Source organism: Tenrec ecaudatus, chromosome 10, assembly GCF_050624435.1.
Source record: "Tenrec ecaudatus isolate mTenEca1 chromosome 10, mTenEca1.hap1, whole genome shotgun sequence".
Taxonomy (NCBI): Eukaryota; Metazoa; Chordata; class Mammalia; order Afrosoricida; family Tenrecidae; genus Tenrec; species Tenrec ecaudatus.
In genome coordinates, this window is record NC_134539.1 from 144,003,239 (window position 1) to 144,017,755 (window position 14,517).

Genomic DNA, 14,517 nt, shown 5'->3' on the forward strand with positions numbered 1-14,517 from the left:
GATTTTCTTTTTTTTAAAATTTTCTTTTAAATGTCAAAATTTCAGGATCTTTTTCTAAGACTCTTTTACAGGTGAAAGTCCTCAGCCACTAACCAAGGGTGGAACCCACCAGTTGTCCTGTGGGCGAATGAGGTGGCAGCCATTTGCTCAGTGAAGGCCACGGCTTCCCCGGACAGTTGTCCCCTTGTGTCACGGAGCGGACTCCATTCATCAGCACAGGCATTCTTCTAAGTCCCTTAAGCCCTGCGGTGTTTCAGAGCCCCTCCATCCCCAAGCACTTAGGACATTACTCTGCCCGTGGGGTGCCACCACTCCCATTCCCAAGGATCAGGAACTTGGGGTTTATGGTAATTGTCTCAAATCATGAACAGCGATGGCCACAGAAACACACACAGAAGCAGGGAGCTTGCCTAGAGAGATGTGCAGCAGTAGGGAAAGAACTTTTATTTGCAGGAAGATAGATTACAAACAGCAGCAAATCTCGGCGTCTCAGGGTAACACTCCAGGCCATTTGAAATATAAAAAAGGTAAGTGTTGTACTTTAGAAAATTTCTCAGAACGTCCGTACTCCCTCCCGACCCCTCCGTCTGTCTGCATCCTGCAGGATATTAAAATACAAATCCTGCAGAATTTGGATAGAAATAAAAAAAGCCTTATCAATATTACCAAAACAATTTTCATGAAATGGTTTCCAGAATTATGACCTTGGCAGATGATGAACAACAAGCATTGAAAACACTTTTAGCCCAGGAAATCTGCTGGTGCAAGTTACAAGCCCACAGACCGGGACAGAAACGGTTTAACAACATCACAAATGCCACTTGGGTCATTGAAAGGGGGGGAAACGGTAATAAGTAGACCTTGCTGAATAGCAGAAGCTTGTCCAAGAACAGTCATAAAAACGCAGCTTTCGAAACACGTTTTGTAAGAATGTATTTTTTTCTCAAAAACTACTTTTGAAAGACTAAAGCTCTGTAATTGATAAAACTATAAAATGTCTATGTATTTATATGGTGATAGAAAACTGCAAAAAGGCTTTGTACCATTAAATACACATATGAAATTAGCATCTTCCTAGTCTGAGGATTCCCATAAAATTCACCTTTTATGTACAATTTGGCAATACCAACAGCTACAGAAAATATATATCAACAACCGACTAACCAACCAGTCATTGTTTCATTAGAAACGGCACCAAATCCAATGTTAACATTATTTTTCTAGGATGAAGTGTCTGATTAAGTTAAAAAAAAAAAAGCAACAATTTGTTAAAAACACAGCACTCTATTGCCTTCAGGTAGGAAAGTTCTTCCCACAACCAGTTTTAAACGATTAAGCCAATATATGTTTACATATGAATAAATAGTACAGAAATACTGTGATGAGATGCTGAATAATTTTGTAATTCATTAAAACGTAGAATTCTTGCATCAACACAATACGTAGCATTAAAGAGGGACAAATAACCTACATTTGGCTACTTTCATTGTAAAAACCCTCTTAAAAAAGCTGTTTCTAGAGTGAGCAATTAGTCTCTTTAGTTTGTAAGCCTAGGACTGAGTGATGTCTCTGTGTACAAAAAAAGGAATGGGCTTCCTCAGAAGAACCTGGACACCTGAGCTTGGAGCTGTAGCGATAAAACAGAGAAACGCAGGTCCGGGAAGGGTCTTGCATAGCAGGGCAATAGTCCACAGAAGGAAACTTCAAAAACACACACACACACCCACACACACCAAAAAACACCACTGGGTAAATTCCAGAGCTGGGTCAGACAAAGCTAGCAAGAATTAGTGCAAAATCTAGTAAACTTTTTGCGAAGCTCTATAATTCGACAGTGTCAGATTTGATAGAAGTCATTATTACAAGGCAGCGCTAAGGTTCGAACGCTGAAAGTTAAAGCACGCACAATATGCCTCTCCTTGTGGTTCCCTTTCCTCCTCCTGCTTCCACAACTTTTCCTTCTGTAGGGAAATAATCCCCAAAGCAACCAACCAATCAAGAACAACAAACCAACCAGGGCCACCAAAGAAACCGCCCTTCAGAAAGTGCAAGTAACCGTCACTCCTGCCCCAGGAGGGATCATCTGCCTGGCACCGTCTCATGGCCCGTTTGGTTGTCTCTGCAGTGATGGCCGCGGGCTGGGGAGAAACTACAAAGGGCACAGGGGTCCCGGCGAACACCAGGTACAAGCTTAGGGGCCTGGGCCTTACTTTCCCTGTCAGCCCGCCCGCCCGCTCCCCACAAGGGCTTACAGGAAATTAGCGCACATTCAAAGACACCTCCATCTGTGGGAGAAAAATGATCTCCTTTTATTTCGTTTCATATACATCCATAGTTGAATTTTAATACAAAAGGAAAAAAATTAGAATCTGACAAATGTTTACAAACAAGATACCTTCAAATAGATTTTACTCATTTTCGCCTGGTGCAGAGTAAATGACAAATCGTCTTTTTCTATCCAAGGCAACCAAGTCTGTAGTCGGGGACCCTTCGGCCCGCCTTTCCACAAGCTTCGTCCTGACCTACCACGAACAAGAGACGCGTTGCTGATTCCCAGTCGTTGTGTGCACATGTGTACATAGCAGCTCCTTTCACAGAAAGAGAAGACGTCTAGAGGTTGTCTCGTACTCTGATCTACAGGAATCATGATAAGATACAGGATGGATTACATGTGACGGGGGCTGGATTGTATAAGAAAAAATAATTAGCTGACAAATGAGGGCAGCAATAAAAAAGCGTCTTTTTTGCAACAATAAATAAATACAGTCAAGAGTTTTCTGTGAGACTCTAAACCAGCTTCTTCACTGAAGAGCAGACGTGGCATTTCCATGGAGTTGCACTTGACCCCATATTCTTTTTTCTTGCTTTCTCTCTCTCCTCTCTCTCTTTTCAACAAAGGTTTCCCGCTTCTGCCACAAGAGTACAACCATTTGATCTTGACAAGATAATGGTGTCCTTGACTTTGCTTTTCCTTTGTCCGTTGGACAAAATTGGCCAAGAATATAATTGGACTGTTATGACCAATAAAAACGAAGTGTAGGTCAAGTCTTGTCAGGATAACCTGACTAAAAACATCTGGCTCCTTAATTTAAAATAGTTCAGACAACCAGATCCTTGCCGTGTTTTACGTTAGATCAACACGCTGTGCTTTAAGAAGCTGTAGACTGCAGTTTGTTGTTATGCGACCTGCAGAATACAGAAAAAAGGGAACAATTAAGCACCCTTTACTGGGGGAAACCATGATGCGCTATGTGGGGGCTGTGGATATGTTCTTTGACGCACCCTTGGCCAGCGAATGTATCTGAGCAACTAAGAAAAATTTCACCTGTCACATTAAAAAATTTTTAAACTGTACATCCAACACAACTCACTGGAAAAAGCCAATATTTATAAAACACACTTATATTTTCTACTAAAAGCCAAAGGGACATGTGGAGATCTTTACAGAGGCATCGCCGCTGTGCTAAGAGGCACGTGTGCATGGGCATTCATGTGTGCTTACACATTCACTTGGACAAGATAAAGAAATAATTCTGTTAAAAGCAGAGGAGGAGTAATAGTAATACCACATTTTTCTACTAAAGCCAGCAACTAGTTCCACAGTTTTATTCACAGCTCTTTTTAGTAAGCCAAGTTACTGTACAGTAAGTAATCACTGGGCTAAGTCCAGGTACTTTATATTCCAATAGTAGACAACGGTACTCCTGGAGCTTGCGATTTTTAAATACGTTGTTCGCCGTGGCTGCTAAAATCAACTGTTGACCACTATACATCTTCTTTAACCTTGGGGAAAAGCTGTTTAGTAGCCTGCATGTCTGGGGGCAATATTTGAGATAGGTCTCAGGTAGTAGTACAATAAAGACTGACACCCAGTTCTGATTCCGGGTAAAAACTCAGACTAGAGAGATCACGATCTGTGAGACAAGGTTGTGTAACTGGTGCACGCCAGCAAAGGGCCATCAAGAAAACAACGTGCTGACAAGGCTGGTGGCCTCCGATAAAACATGGAGAAAACTGGCAAAGAAAATCCTGGAAATCCATAAATAATAAAACCCAAATTCCAGTAACTGGCTACTTACATGTTTCGTTCTGCCTTCTATCTGGAAATCAGCAGAAATACTCTAAAAAAGTAGTTACCTTTGCAATGCTTTCGCTATCAATTGTATAGAAGCAGAGGAGCAAACGTCTTCATTCTGCCCCCATGTTAATAAAGAGCATCTAAGTAGAACAGAGCCACACACCCCACCAGACGGCAAGGGGTCCCGGGGCAGACCCAGCCTCCAGCTGCTCTTCTCCCCTTCCCCAGACTCCTTGTTTGGCCACAGGCTCCTGGCGGCAGGTGCTTCTCCGCCCGCCTTCAGACTGGGTGCTCTGCCGGCAAGTATGACAGGGTGGGGGTTCTGAACCCCCAGCTTCCCAGGGCGTTTCCATGAAAAACTACTTTGGAAATGTAACCAAAGGACTGAAAATGTATGACAAAAACCAAAGACAGAGGCCTGCCTTCTAAAGAACAGCCCTGGCCTCTCCGTCCGACCACGACTCAGCTGAAGCTCCCTTCGGTCACTGGATTCGTGTAGACATTTCTTGTTTCATCAGCACCGCTTTGTTCTTAAGTGATTTTACAGTTTCTCGCTGCAGAAAGCACCTGAGTCCTCACTGTGGCCTGTCGCTACTGCCAACTCTTGACCCGTCAAGTTCCTTACGCTGAAGTTCTAGGTTCAAGTGAAAGCTTTCCTTGATTTGTCTGCAGACTGACTTTAAAAGTTAAAAACCAATATAATTATGCATTTCTATATGTAAACACTTCTCTCCTTTTTGGGAAAAGCATTTGCTACGATGTCATTCCTTTCTTATTCAACTTCGTGGTTCTTTTTGGGGTGGCCTTGATAACGGCCTTTGGTTTCCCTCACATTGCTCATCTCTCTGTCTCACACAAATCTCTTTTATGAACCCTTTCCACCCCAGACACCTCCTCTGGGCAGTCCTCCAGGCCCCGCCCGACAGGAACGGCTGCCAGAGGAATTCTTGTTGCTTTCTGCCAGCTTTGCACTCGGACTCCTGCTCTTCCACTTTCCCGATTTTGTAAAAGGATCCTGACGGAAGGGAAGGACACAGCGGGAGGAGGGCTTTCCCAACCTCTCGTGACTGGAAATGCGGTTTCACACGCCTTTCTGGCCCAGACTGGTCTCTAGTCTTTCATTGTTTTGGGTAACTGGATAGCTGTGCGGGGTCCAGACGGCTCTAGACTCATTCTTGGTCAGCCCCTGCCTGCTTTGGGAGGTATGCATGAGACTACAGAGACAGATGCACAAACCCCAACCCAGCGCCGACCTCCTCAGGCTGAATCTCAGGCAGCTGAGCCAGAATGGACCGCGCGTGTGTGTTGGTGGTGGTGGTGGTGGTGGTGGCAGTGGAGGAGAATCCCAAGGGCCAGAGGGGTGGTCGCTATCAAAGGCAAAGAACGGGCCTCCGTGGAAGAACAAGGCCACAGGAATGGAACGGTAAGGCTCGATGCTGCATGATGTTACTCGGGGTTCAGAGAAAGCAGTCAGGAGAATTTTTTTTGGGGGGGGTTCCATTTTACAGCAAACAGGAAAACAAGAAAAACGTACGTGCTCTAAGGTCTCTTTCATGGTCTTCCCTGATGGTATTTTTGGGATATGGCCTTCTAAGAGTGCTAGAATTCGGACGTAGGACGCCTAAGTGGTGTCGTGGTGACGATCCACAAGGTCTGCAGTTCGAAACCACAGCCACTCAGAGGGAGAAAAAGGGGGCTTTCTATTCCAGTGAAGGGCTGCAGTGTCGGAAACTCACAGCGGCATCTACCCAGTCCTGTCCAGCTGCTGTGAGTGTACACTGATTGGTCGGGGATTTGGATGTAAAGCAACAAGAGGAGGCCTGGCTTCCTCGTCCCATCCATGCCCTGTGGCAGTTCAGACAACAGCTGGTGTGCTGTGAACATTCGACGACGCATGTGGAATTGATCAACGGAACAATTTCTCATTATTCTATTTGCCCGCTTGTCCTTGATGGCAATGTATGTTAACGACAGACTCATAGAGACCCAGACAGCACCTCGATCTGCACAGACGGCGGCGGTAGAAAGAACTCAGACCCCGGGGCATTGTCTCACCTGCTAGCCTTGAACCCTTTCAATTTCTGTACAAAGAAAGATTCAAGAACTTCTGCGCACTGGTAGAAAGGGGAGTCGTTCGGATTGTAGTAGCGGCAGTTATCGAAAATTTTGGTCATGTCCGCCACAAATTCCGTCAGCCTTTCGTAATACCGTCTTTGCACTCTTTCTTCCATGGTGGCAAGATCTGGAAAACAGAAAGAATGACGTCATCAATGCTTTGGGCTCTTCCCAACACAGGTGCGCATTTTCTCGACACTTCAATTGGCCTACTGGTGCATGTCCTCCCCAAGCCAGCTCCACTGCTGGGGTTTTTAAAGTAAAATAAGTAAAAGAGGAGGCACTTTTCCCCATTTGTTTCTGGTTAAGTGGATGGTTTGAAATATAAATCTTGGTAACTGCTAAGGTGGTTAACATTTATTTTTAATTAGAAATTTTATTTTTGGTTAACTACATTGGCTAGCTCTTTATTCAACTGGTTGAAAACACACACACACACCATTATCTACAATAAATTTTCCATGTACAAAATTAAGTGTGTTGTCTGGGAGGCTGGCCCCAGCACCAAAAATTAAGTGGATTCCTGCCCCTCCCCTGAAAAGAATTTGTTTCAAAGGATGACATTGACTCTGCAGCTTTGGGAGATGGACATATCTGATCAGAGCACACGGGAGCAGATGAAGGGGCAGGAGGAGAGAGTGGAGCACAGCCTGGCCCACCAGGCCGTGAGGATGACGTTCCTGAATAGAGCAGCCAGTCCACAGAGAGAACAACATGGCTGGTCCCACTATGAGAAATGATGCCCCTCAGTGACTAAGGGCGATACAGGGGACAGCACCGGAGACACAGTGTGGGAATTGCACCTGACCTGGTCCCGCCACACCTAGGCAGAGCACTGGGGGAGTGCAGCGGAACAGCAAGGGAATGGAGTGGCAAGGTCCCCAGAGAATGCTGAAAGTGGACTTTGGGGCCAGGGCGTGGTGCCCCAACGGACTGAACTGGAAAACGCTCCTAAGGGCCAGCAAACGATCCTTGAACGAACTACAAGCCTTTCTTTTGTGAAGTGAAAAAAAAAAATTAAGTGTGTCATAAGTTCAAAGAGGTGGGGATCTAGAATTGGGAAGAAAAACTCGCTACTACGGTTTTGTGATGTGTGTTTCATACGCTTTTGTGTTCTTACTTTTATTTTTATGTTTGTAGGCAGGAAAAGACGAGTACGACTGCCTCGCCGCTCATGATGGTACAAAGCAGCCGAGCAAAGTCTTCCTCGACACTAGAGGAAGTATTAGGAGAGGCCAGGAGCTGATGTTAGGAGTTCAAGAAGGAAGAGAATGCTTTGAAACTGACCGTGGCAGCAACTGTGCAAGACTGCTCGATGTGACTGAACCATGAACAGTAAGAGACAGGTAGCAAGGCCCAGTAAATGGGTTCCAGAGAAAAGATCATTAAGTGATCATGTGTGGGAACGGGACAAATCCTCGGGTGACACATGTCTACCTGTTCTGGAACATATGAAGCGAAATGGAACTTGAATGGTGCCTATTTTAGACTTAGAAATTCTGAAAACTGTGAAGGTTGTAAAACAAAATGAAGCAAAGATCAATAATATTGAAGGAACATTTGACAAAGAAGTTAACGGGTTGTGAGTGAGGGGGAGAGTAGAGTGGGGACCCAAATCCCATGTGTAGGCAACTGGACATCCCCTTACAGAAGGGTTGTGCAGTGTAGCAATGATGAAACATACAACTTTCCTCTAGTTCCTAAATTCTCCCCCCACCCCCATCATGATCCCAATTCGACCTTACAAATCTGCCTAGACCAGAGGATGTACACTGGTACAGATAGGCACTGGAAACACAGGGAATCCAGGGCGGATGCTCCCTTCAGGACCAGTGGTGAGAGTGGCAATACCAGGAGGGTGGGGTAGAAAGGGGGAACCAATTACAGGGATCTACATATAACCTCCTCCCTGGGGGACGGACAACAGAAAAGTGGGTGAAGGGAGACGTTGGACAGTGTAAGATACGACAAGATAATAATTTATAAATCATCAAGGGTTCATGAGGGAGGGGGGAAGGGGAAGGGAGGGGGAAAATGAAGAGCTGATGTCAGGGGCTTACGTGGAGAGCAAATGTTTTAAGAATGAGGGTAATGAATGTACAAATGTGCTTTACACAGTTGATGTATGTATGGATTGTGATAAGAGTTGTATGAGCCCCCAATGAAATGATTAATAAAAATAAAAGTTAACGGGAGGGAATCATTGATTCGGTACTGACAAATATAGTTATCAGCAGTGGCAATGGAAAATGTGGTGCTGTGCAGAAGAACAGGGGCATCGATGGAGCAGAATCCCCAACAGGAACACAGCTAATGTTATTTGGCATATGAATTTCATATATGTTGGTAAAGTCATTTCACATTAGCAGGGGAACAAAACATTCACCAATAAATAAGAGTTGGCCAATTGACTACCTGTCAGAAAAACTTTCTACCTTACATTGTACACCGGGATAAATTTAAGTGGATTAAAGTGTAGGGGTAAGTATTAAAACCATTGGGCACACAATGATCATGTGTAGGCAAGGATTTATGTGCCTTGGAGATGGGGAAAAGGCAGGTAAAGCTGAGTGCCCAAGGCAGGACTCATCATGATCACTCATCTCTGAACCGACGGTGTTCAAAACTACCACACGTCAATAGACAAAAGTTTCCCTCAAAACAGTGGTTGACTGATACCCAGGGTCTCAAGAGTGTGGAGGGAGAGGGCGCAGACACACGGCAGGGGAGGGAGGGCAGGTTCAATCTGCAGGCCTACAATGTGGAAAACTATTACCAGAGGCCTAAAAAATGTCTGTATACACCTTTGAAATGTGGACGCTAGGAGTTTTCCCTAAGATAACAGGAAGGTGCATGAACAGAGGTGTGCCTACAATGCTCGGAGCGGTAGGAGCTGCACAGAACGGAACAATCCAGGCCCAGGGGTTACAGTCACATTATGAAGAGTTTGAATCGCAGCTCACAGAAGACAGACACTGGTGAAGGGTACAACCTAGGCTGTCAAACAGGATGAGGAAATGACCTCTCTTTACGGAGACTAAAGATCCTGATCCTATTGGGTTCTTCCTATGCCCAAAGGCACTGCTACCTTCAGTTTACTCTATACTTTTCAATGCATCGCTACACATATTTATGAACACAGGGAGAGAGTTGTCTCTGGCTTGACACGGTTGTAGTGGGCGCAGGTGGCTTGCTCTACCCACTCCCTAGCTCCACACCTACTGAATGAGACCTGGGGGGGAGGTTAGCACACTCATCACTGGGAGGAAGGTCCCTGGCTCATTCTGTGCGATCCAGGTTAGAAACTGTTGCCTCCCTTATTTATTTTGGTAAACTTAAAAAAAAAATTTTATTGGGGACTCGTACAACTCTCATCACAATCCATATATCCATCCATTGAGTCAAGCACATTTGTTGCCCTGTTTCCTCACCCTTTCCCACCATCTCTCTCTTGTAAGATTTTCTCTCTTCTATAGTCTAACGCCAAATGACCGGGTGTGGCTCAGGCAAATAAACAGTAAGAAACAGAAAAGAGACAAGAATTCTGGGTATATTCAATGAAGACTATAAAAGCTATTAAAATATCTGCCTGGCAGAAAATATTTACAATAGGATCTCAATTTTAAAACCAACACACACACACACACACACACACACACACACACACACACACACTCTCTCTCTCTCTCTCTCTCCCCCCCCCCCCGCCCCTTCCCCCTCTCTCTCACTCACTCTAACAGCAGCTAAAGATGGCCTTTTGACGGAGTGAGGAAAACAGGACAGGCACTCTCTAAACTTCCTGTGACTACCTGTGCTCTTCTCAGCAGAACACCCCTTTGTCTTACACAGTCTTTCTATCCTAACAGCCCCCCACAAATGTGAACCAGGTACAATGATTCCAAATCCTCAGGTATTTCATCTGCCTACTTCCCCTTCGACGTTGCTGTCACACACACACACCCTGCTCGTTTCAAGAGCCCCGCCAGCTGTGGAACTACTCATCTTTTGGGAGCTCTGGAAACCTACCTCCCTGCTTTAATTTTTATAATTTTTTTTGCAAAAGGATTCTTTTTAAATGTAATCCCTGACAGCTATTCATCTTCTTTATGGGTGCTATTTATTCTTTACTACAAACCCTCCTCCCCCCATGCATATGGTGGGGCCGTCAAACATGGTCTCCTTCTGAAAAGATGAAATGGAGGGGTCGGGGGAGGACAAGAGACACCGCCCAGTCACGGATTTCATTTCTTTTTTTACACAGCTGCATAATCCGCTACTGTGTGGCGACATCATTTGATTTAGCTACTCTTCTACTGGCGGCTACTTAGGCCCTTCCCAGGGAATTGACAGTGATCAGCACTGCTATGCTGAACAACGTGCGCAGGCAAAGCAAATCGCAGGGAAAGACATTGTGGTCCAAGAAGATGCATATTTAAACATTAATAGCTCCTCCCAACTCACTCTCCACAGCAGCCATGGCCAATTACAGTCCCACCAGCGCTGCTTGAGCTACACTCAAGGTGCCTCAAGTTTGTCAAGACTTCTGCTCAAATTGCACCTTCCCTCCAAGTACTTACCCATTGGCTCCTTAATAACACCATAATAATCGGGAGCATCATTAGGGTCTACTGGTTCGAGGAAAGGCCAGGCCATCTTGTGGGCCTATGGTAAAAACACAGTGTTAGTCCGCTGGCATGGGCCTGCTGAGTCAACTAGTCTAGGAGCCTGTTATCGGGCCCCGAACTGATGAACTGCCAATGAGCCATGTCACATTGCAATCGTTTCTACAAAACTGGGGTGAGATGCGTTCCAAGTGTGGAATGCTTATGGCTGGGGAATGAAGTGGCAGACACGTGACATTTAGTAATATCCAGTCGCAGAAGGGGACTAGTTTTTTCATTTCGGCTCTTCTGATTATGACTACGGTTGGGCAGAGTCCCAATCCAGTGCGCTGTGTCTTGCAAACGTCCCAACGCTGGCTACTCCTGCAGGCTGCCCCGTTACCTGTGGTTCAAAGCTCAAGAGAGAGATTTACATCTCACTAGAATTTAAGTAAGCATCAATCCAGGGCATCTAGTGAGGTCAACTTGTCTTTAGACATAAAATGTAGGTTGAAAACGCAACTATCTTAAATAATAGTATTCAATAAATCAGAGTGGATGTGGTCTGTGGCCCTCTTAGCTGAGGTACTCTGTGGGCTTGTTGTGCGGCAGTTAAGACGGGCTATGACCGTGGCATGCCCCCGAGCACTGGCCCCTGAATAAATGAAGTGTGTGACGCCCCTCAAGGGACCGTCTGGGAGGCTGTAAAGAACCACACAGTCCGGGACTGAAAAGTGCAAACCCTTGATGCTTCCAAGGCTGTGCCAGCTGATTTTCATTCGAACTACGGCGTCGAGCGGCGTCTAACCTGCAGGGAGCGCAGCACCCTCTTCAGCCCCTCGTAGTCTTTCTCTGTCAGTGGGGTGAGCACTGTCATGGCGTCCTCTGTCGACTGGCACTGCGGACAGACATACTCATCAATGAGCTCCGCCTCACTCTGCAAGATGCCAACACAGCGCCCATGGTACCAATTCTGACACCGGTCACAGCCAATATAAAATCTGCAAGGTCCGAAATGGAAATGTGAGTTTAAAACAGGTGGGGCGACGTTAACTTATAACTTACGCTTGAAAGTAATAAAGCATGCATCTGACAATGCGCTAAATCCCCCGGAGCATAAGAGACTTCATATTCTTGACGCCTGCCACTAGCGTGTTTAATTTAGCATTTCTGGTGTTAAGAACAAACAGTAAAAGTTCTATTAAGGACCCTATCGTATAAGGAACCAATTGGGGGGGGAGGGGGATATAACATATTTATTGATTTCAAAGCTCCAAACAAAATAAAGCCAAGTATCTTTCAACTGGTACCATATCAAATGGGAAGTGGATATTGGCTACCCACCGGGAGCTCAAAATCCTACAAGCTAATAACAATCTCAGTGCTTGTAACCCAAATTAGTATTTGTCTAGCCTACAATAAAGCACCATTTCAAACACTGATAAAAGTCCACACAAAATTCAGGCTAGTTTGAAATCTCATTAATTTCTGTGTTATATATCAAAGAAATCAAGGATACCATATTAAACCATATTTCCCCCAATGCATCTCAAACATTCACTATGAAGCAACATAACTTTGAAGAGGAGGTAAAGAGGGGAAAAAGGGAGGAAAAAAAACAAAAACAAAAAAACTGGGAAGGAATTTGTAATGTAAGTGTATAATATATGCAGAAAAATAAGCTTGCTTAACTTAAAATAAATAACCAGTCAGAGCAATTTGGCTTCCTAAATGATTAAATATGATGCTCTTATCAGAACTCACTGTGACTCATCATAAGGTGTTCTGCAGATACAGTACAATTCCTCACTGCTGCCCTCTTGTGCCCGTTTACAATCATTACAGATGTACACATCCATTTTCTTAGCCTCCTTTTCTGTGATGCCAACACATTCTCCATGATACCAGTTAGCACAAAGATCACAGCCAATATAGAACCTAAAAGTATTCACAATGAAAATGACAATGTAGTTGTCATTTTGAGCTGCATGGTACGTCAATCTGTCTTCCCTGCCCTGATTCACTTTCTTACAGGCTGACTGTCTTCTCCTGAGTCTAACCACTCTACCCTTGGCAAGCAACAGCCTCTGACACTGTATCGCGTGGGACACACAGAGGCACTCACATTGATTTCAACAAGTACACTGTTCAGTGACAGGTGGGTCTTGAGAAACAGACTGAAATTTGAGAAAGAAAATAAAAGGAAAATAAACGAGACGCTGGTGATGTCTCACTCTCAATGAATCGGGTGCCAAACTGGTACAGGCGCGCACACACAAAGGAAAAAACCAAAGCCAAGGCATCAAAGACTTACATCTGTCAAACCTATGTCACAGAAGCCATCTCAAAGTCCGGGCTGTTTTCAGATAGGTTTGAAAGTGTGTCTCGCAAGGTAAATTGGAAAACACAGCGAAGCGCGAGCACCAAGTGGGCGTTAGCATAGGAGGAGCATGCAGGTAGGTCGGCCACGCGTGCAAGGTGAATGGTCACGATGGCAGATGGGCGACAACGCTGGGGGCAGGACGCGTAGCAAGTCAGTGTCTACCAAGTCTTCAAATAAAAACCTGTTTCCTCTGGATGAATGGCGGCAAGGGTCGGTGGGTGGCTATGTGGACAGAGGGGTCTAGGGGCAGTGGGGGTGTCCAGAACCAGGGGAACCCAGTGCAGAGAACGCTATGGGGACAGGTACCCCAAATCGTGAGAGGTTTCCAACAGTGTTACGTAGGCAGGGTAGGCCCAGATGTATGGGGAATTGATCCTGTGAGAACTCAAGGATTGTTCTGGAACAAGACTCGAAAGACAAGTCCTGGAGGGTGTTCCCCAATGTGCTGGGGCTGTGGAGGAAGGGAAGCATTCGCATGGGGCACAGGGAGCCCGCCTGGCGGCTCTGGCCCCACGCCCCTCCTTTTCTTCTGCGGCATTTCTGGGGAAGTGCGAGGGGAGGGCCGGATGTCATCCTCAAGCGTCCGGCTGACCAGCAGCTTCATGACTGTGGAGCCGTGATCCACAGGCACATGGCTGAGGCGGGCACCTATCGCCATGATCTCTTCTTCTGAATTATGACGTTCATGGCCGTGGGCTAGGCTCAGGGTGTAAGCTCAGGACTTGCATTTCAATGGTTTCTCACTGGGTTCCCCACGGGCCTCAAGTTAAACTAGAGAGTCTGCAAGATGACAGTATGCTCCTGAAGAGCACTAACTCGTCCCAACTGGAACAGGGACGAAGGGACCTGGGCACGGGGAAGTGCTACGTGGGAAAAAGGGAGGAAAAACAAAACAAAACGTGAAAGCTTCTACAAAATCACAAGGCGATCTCAAGAGGGGGCGCGCAGACACGGAGATCTCATTCTAATGCAGCGCTGGGGTGAGATGGATTTCCGGAGGCAAGTGTTTCACACGGGCCAAACACATCTGGTCATCAAAACACGCCCAAAGCACCTCTTTGTGTAACGAGAGCCAATCAATCAAATTCTATGCACCCGCTTAGTGGGTTTTGCTTAAAGGGAGGAGGGACCCCGGCTGTGAACCAAGGGCAACATCGGTGAAGAGGGCGCCAGGTTTCCCATTCTGAGGAATCCCCACCCAGGTAGGGCGATGGAAAGTGAAGCTGCCCCAGCCAAGGGGAAGGGCACAATGTGGCATGGCACACCCAGCTCGCTCTGCCAGCACAAAGCTGTGGTTTGGCGTTTGCAGGCAGCTCCGCAAAGCAGCTTCCAGGTTGTAA

The 14,517-nt window shown here is 45.9% G+C and overlaps 1 protein-coding gene across 16 annotated transcripts in view; it reads right to left on the reverse strand.

The window, feature by feature from the left end:
• Nucleotides 1–1,145: 1,145 nt before the first annotated feature.
• The window catches only part of BPTF (bromodomain PHD finger transcription factor), a 121,638-nt gene continuing 108,266 nt past the window's right edge, over nucleotides 1,146–14,517 (reverse strand). The window contains exons 26-30 of one of the 16 annotated variants that reach the window (XM_075562095.1): nucleotides 12,559–12,732; nucleotides 11,603–11,795; nucleotides 10,771–10,855; nucleotides 6,134–6,320; nucleotides 1,146–2,634 (exon numbers count right to left, since the gene is read on the reverse strand). In XM_075562095.1, the coding sequence (XP_075418210.1) occupies nucleotides 2,592–2,634; nucleotides 6,134–6,320; nucleotides 10,771–10,855; nucleotides 11,603–11,795; nucleotides 12,559–12,732 (682 nt within the window). In that variant the 3' untranslated portion in view covers nucleotides 1,146–2,591. Of the gene's footprint in view, nucleotides 3,187–6,133; nucleotides 6,321–10,770; nucleotides 10,856–11,602; nucleotides 11,796–12,558; nucleotides 12,733–14,517 lie in introns of all 16 variants that reach the window. The other 15 variants (XM_075562099.1, XM_075562090.1, XM_075562094.1 and 12 more) reach the window with 15 other exon arrangements.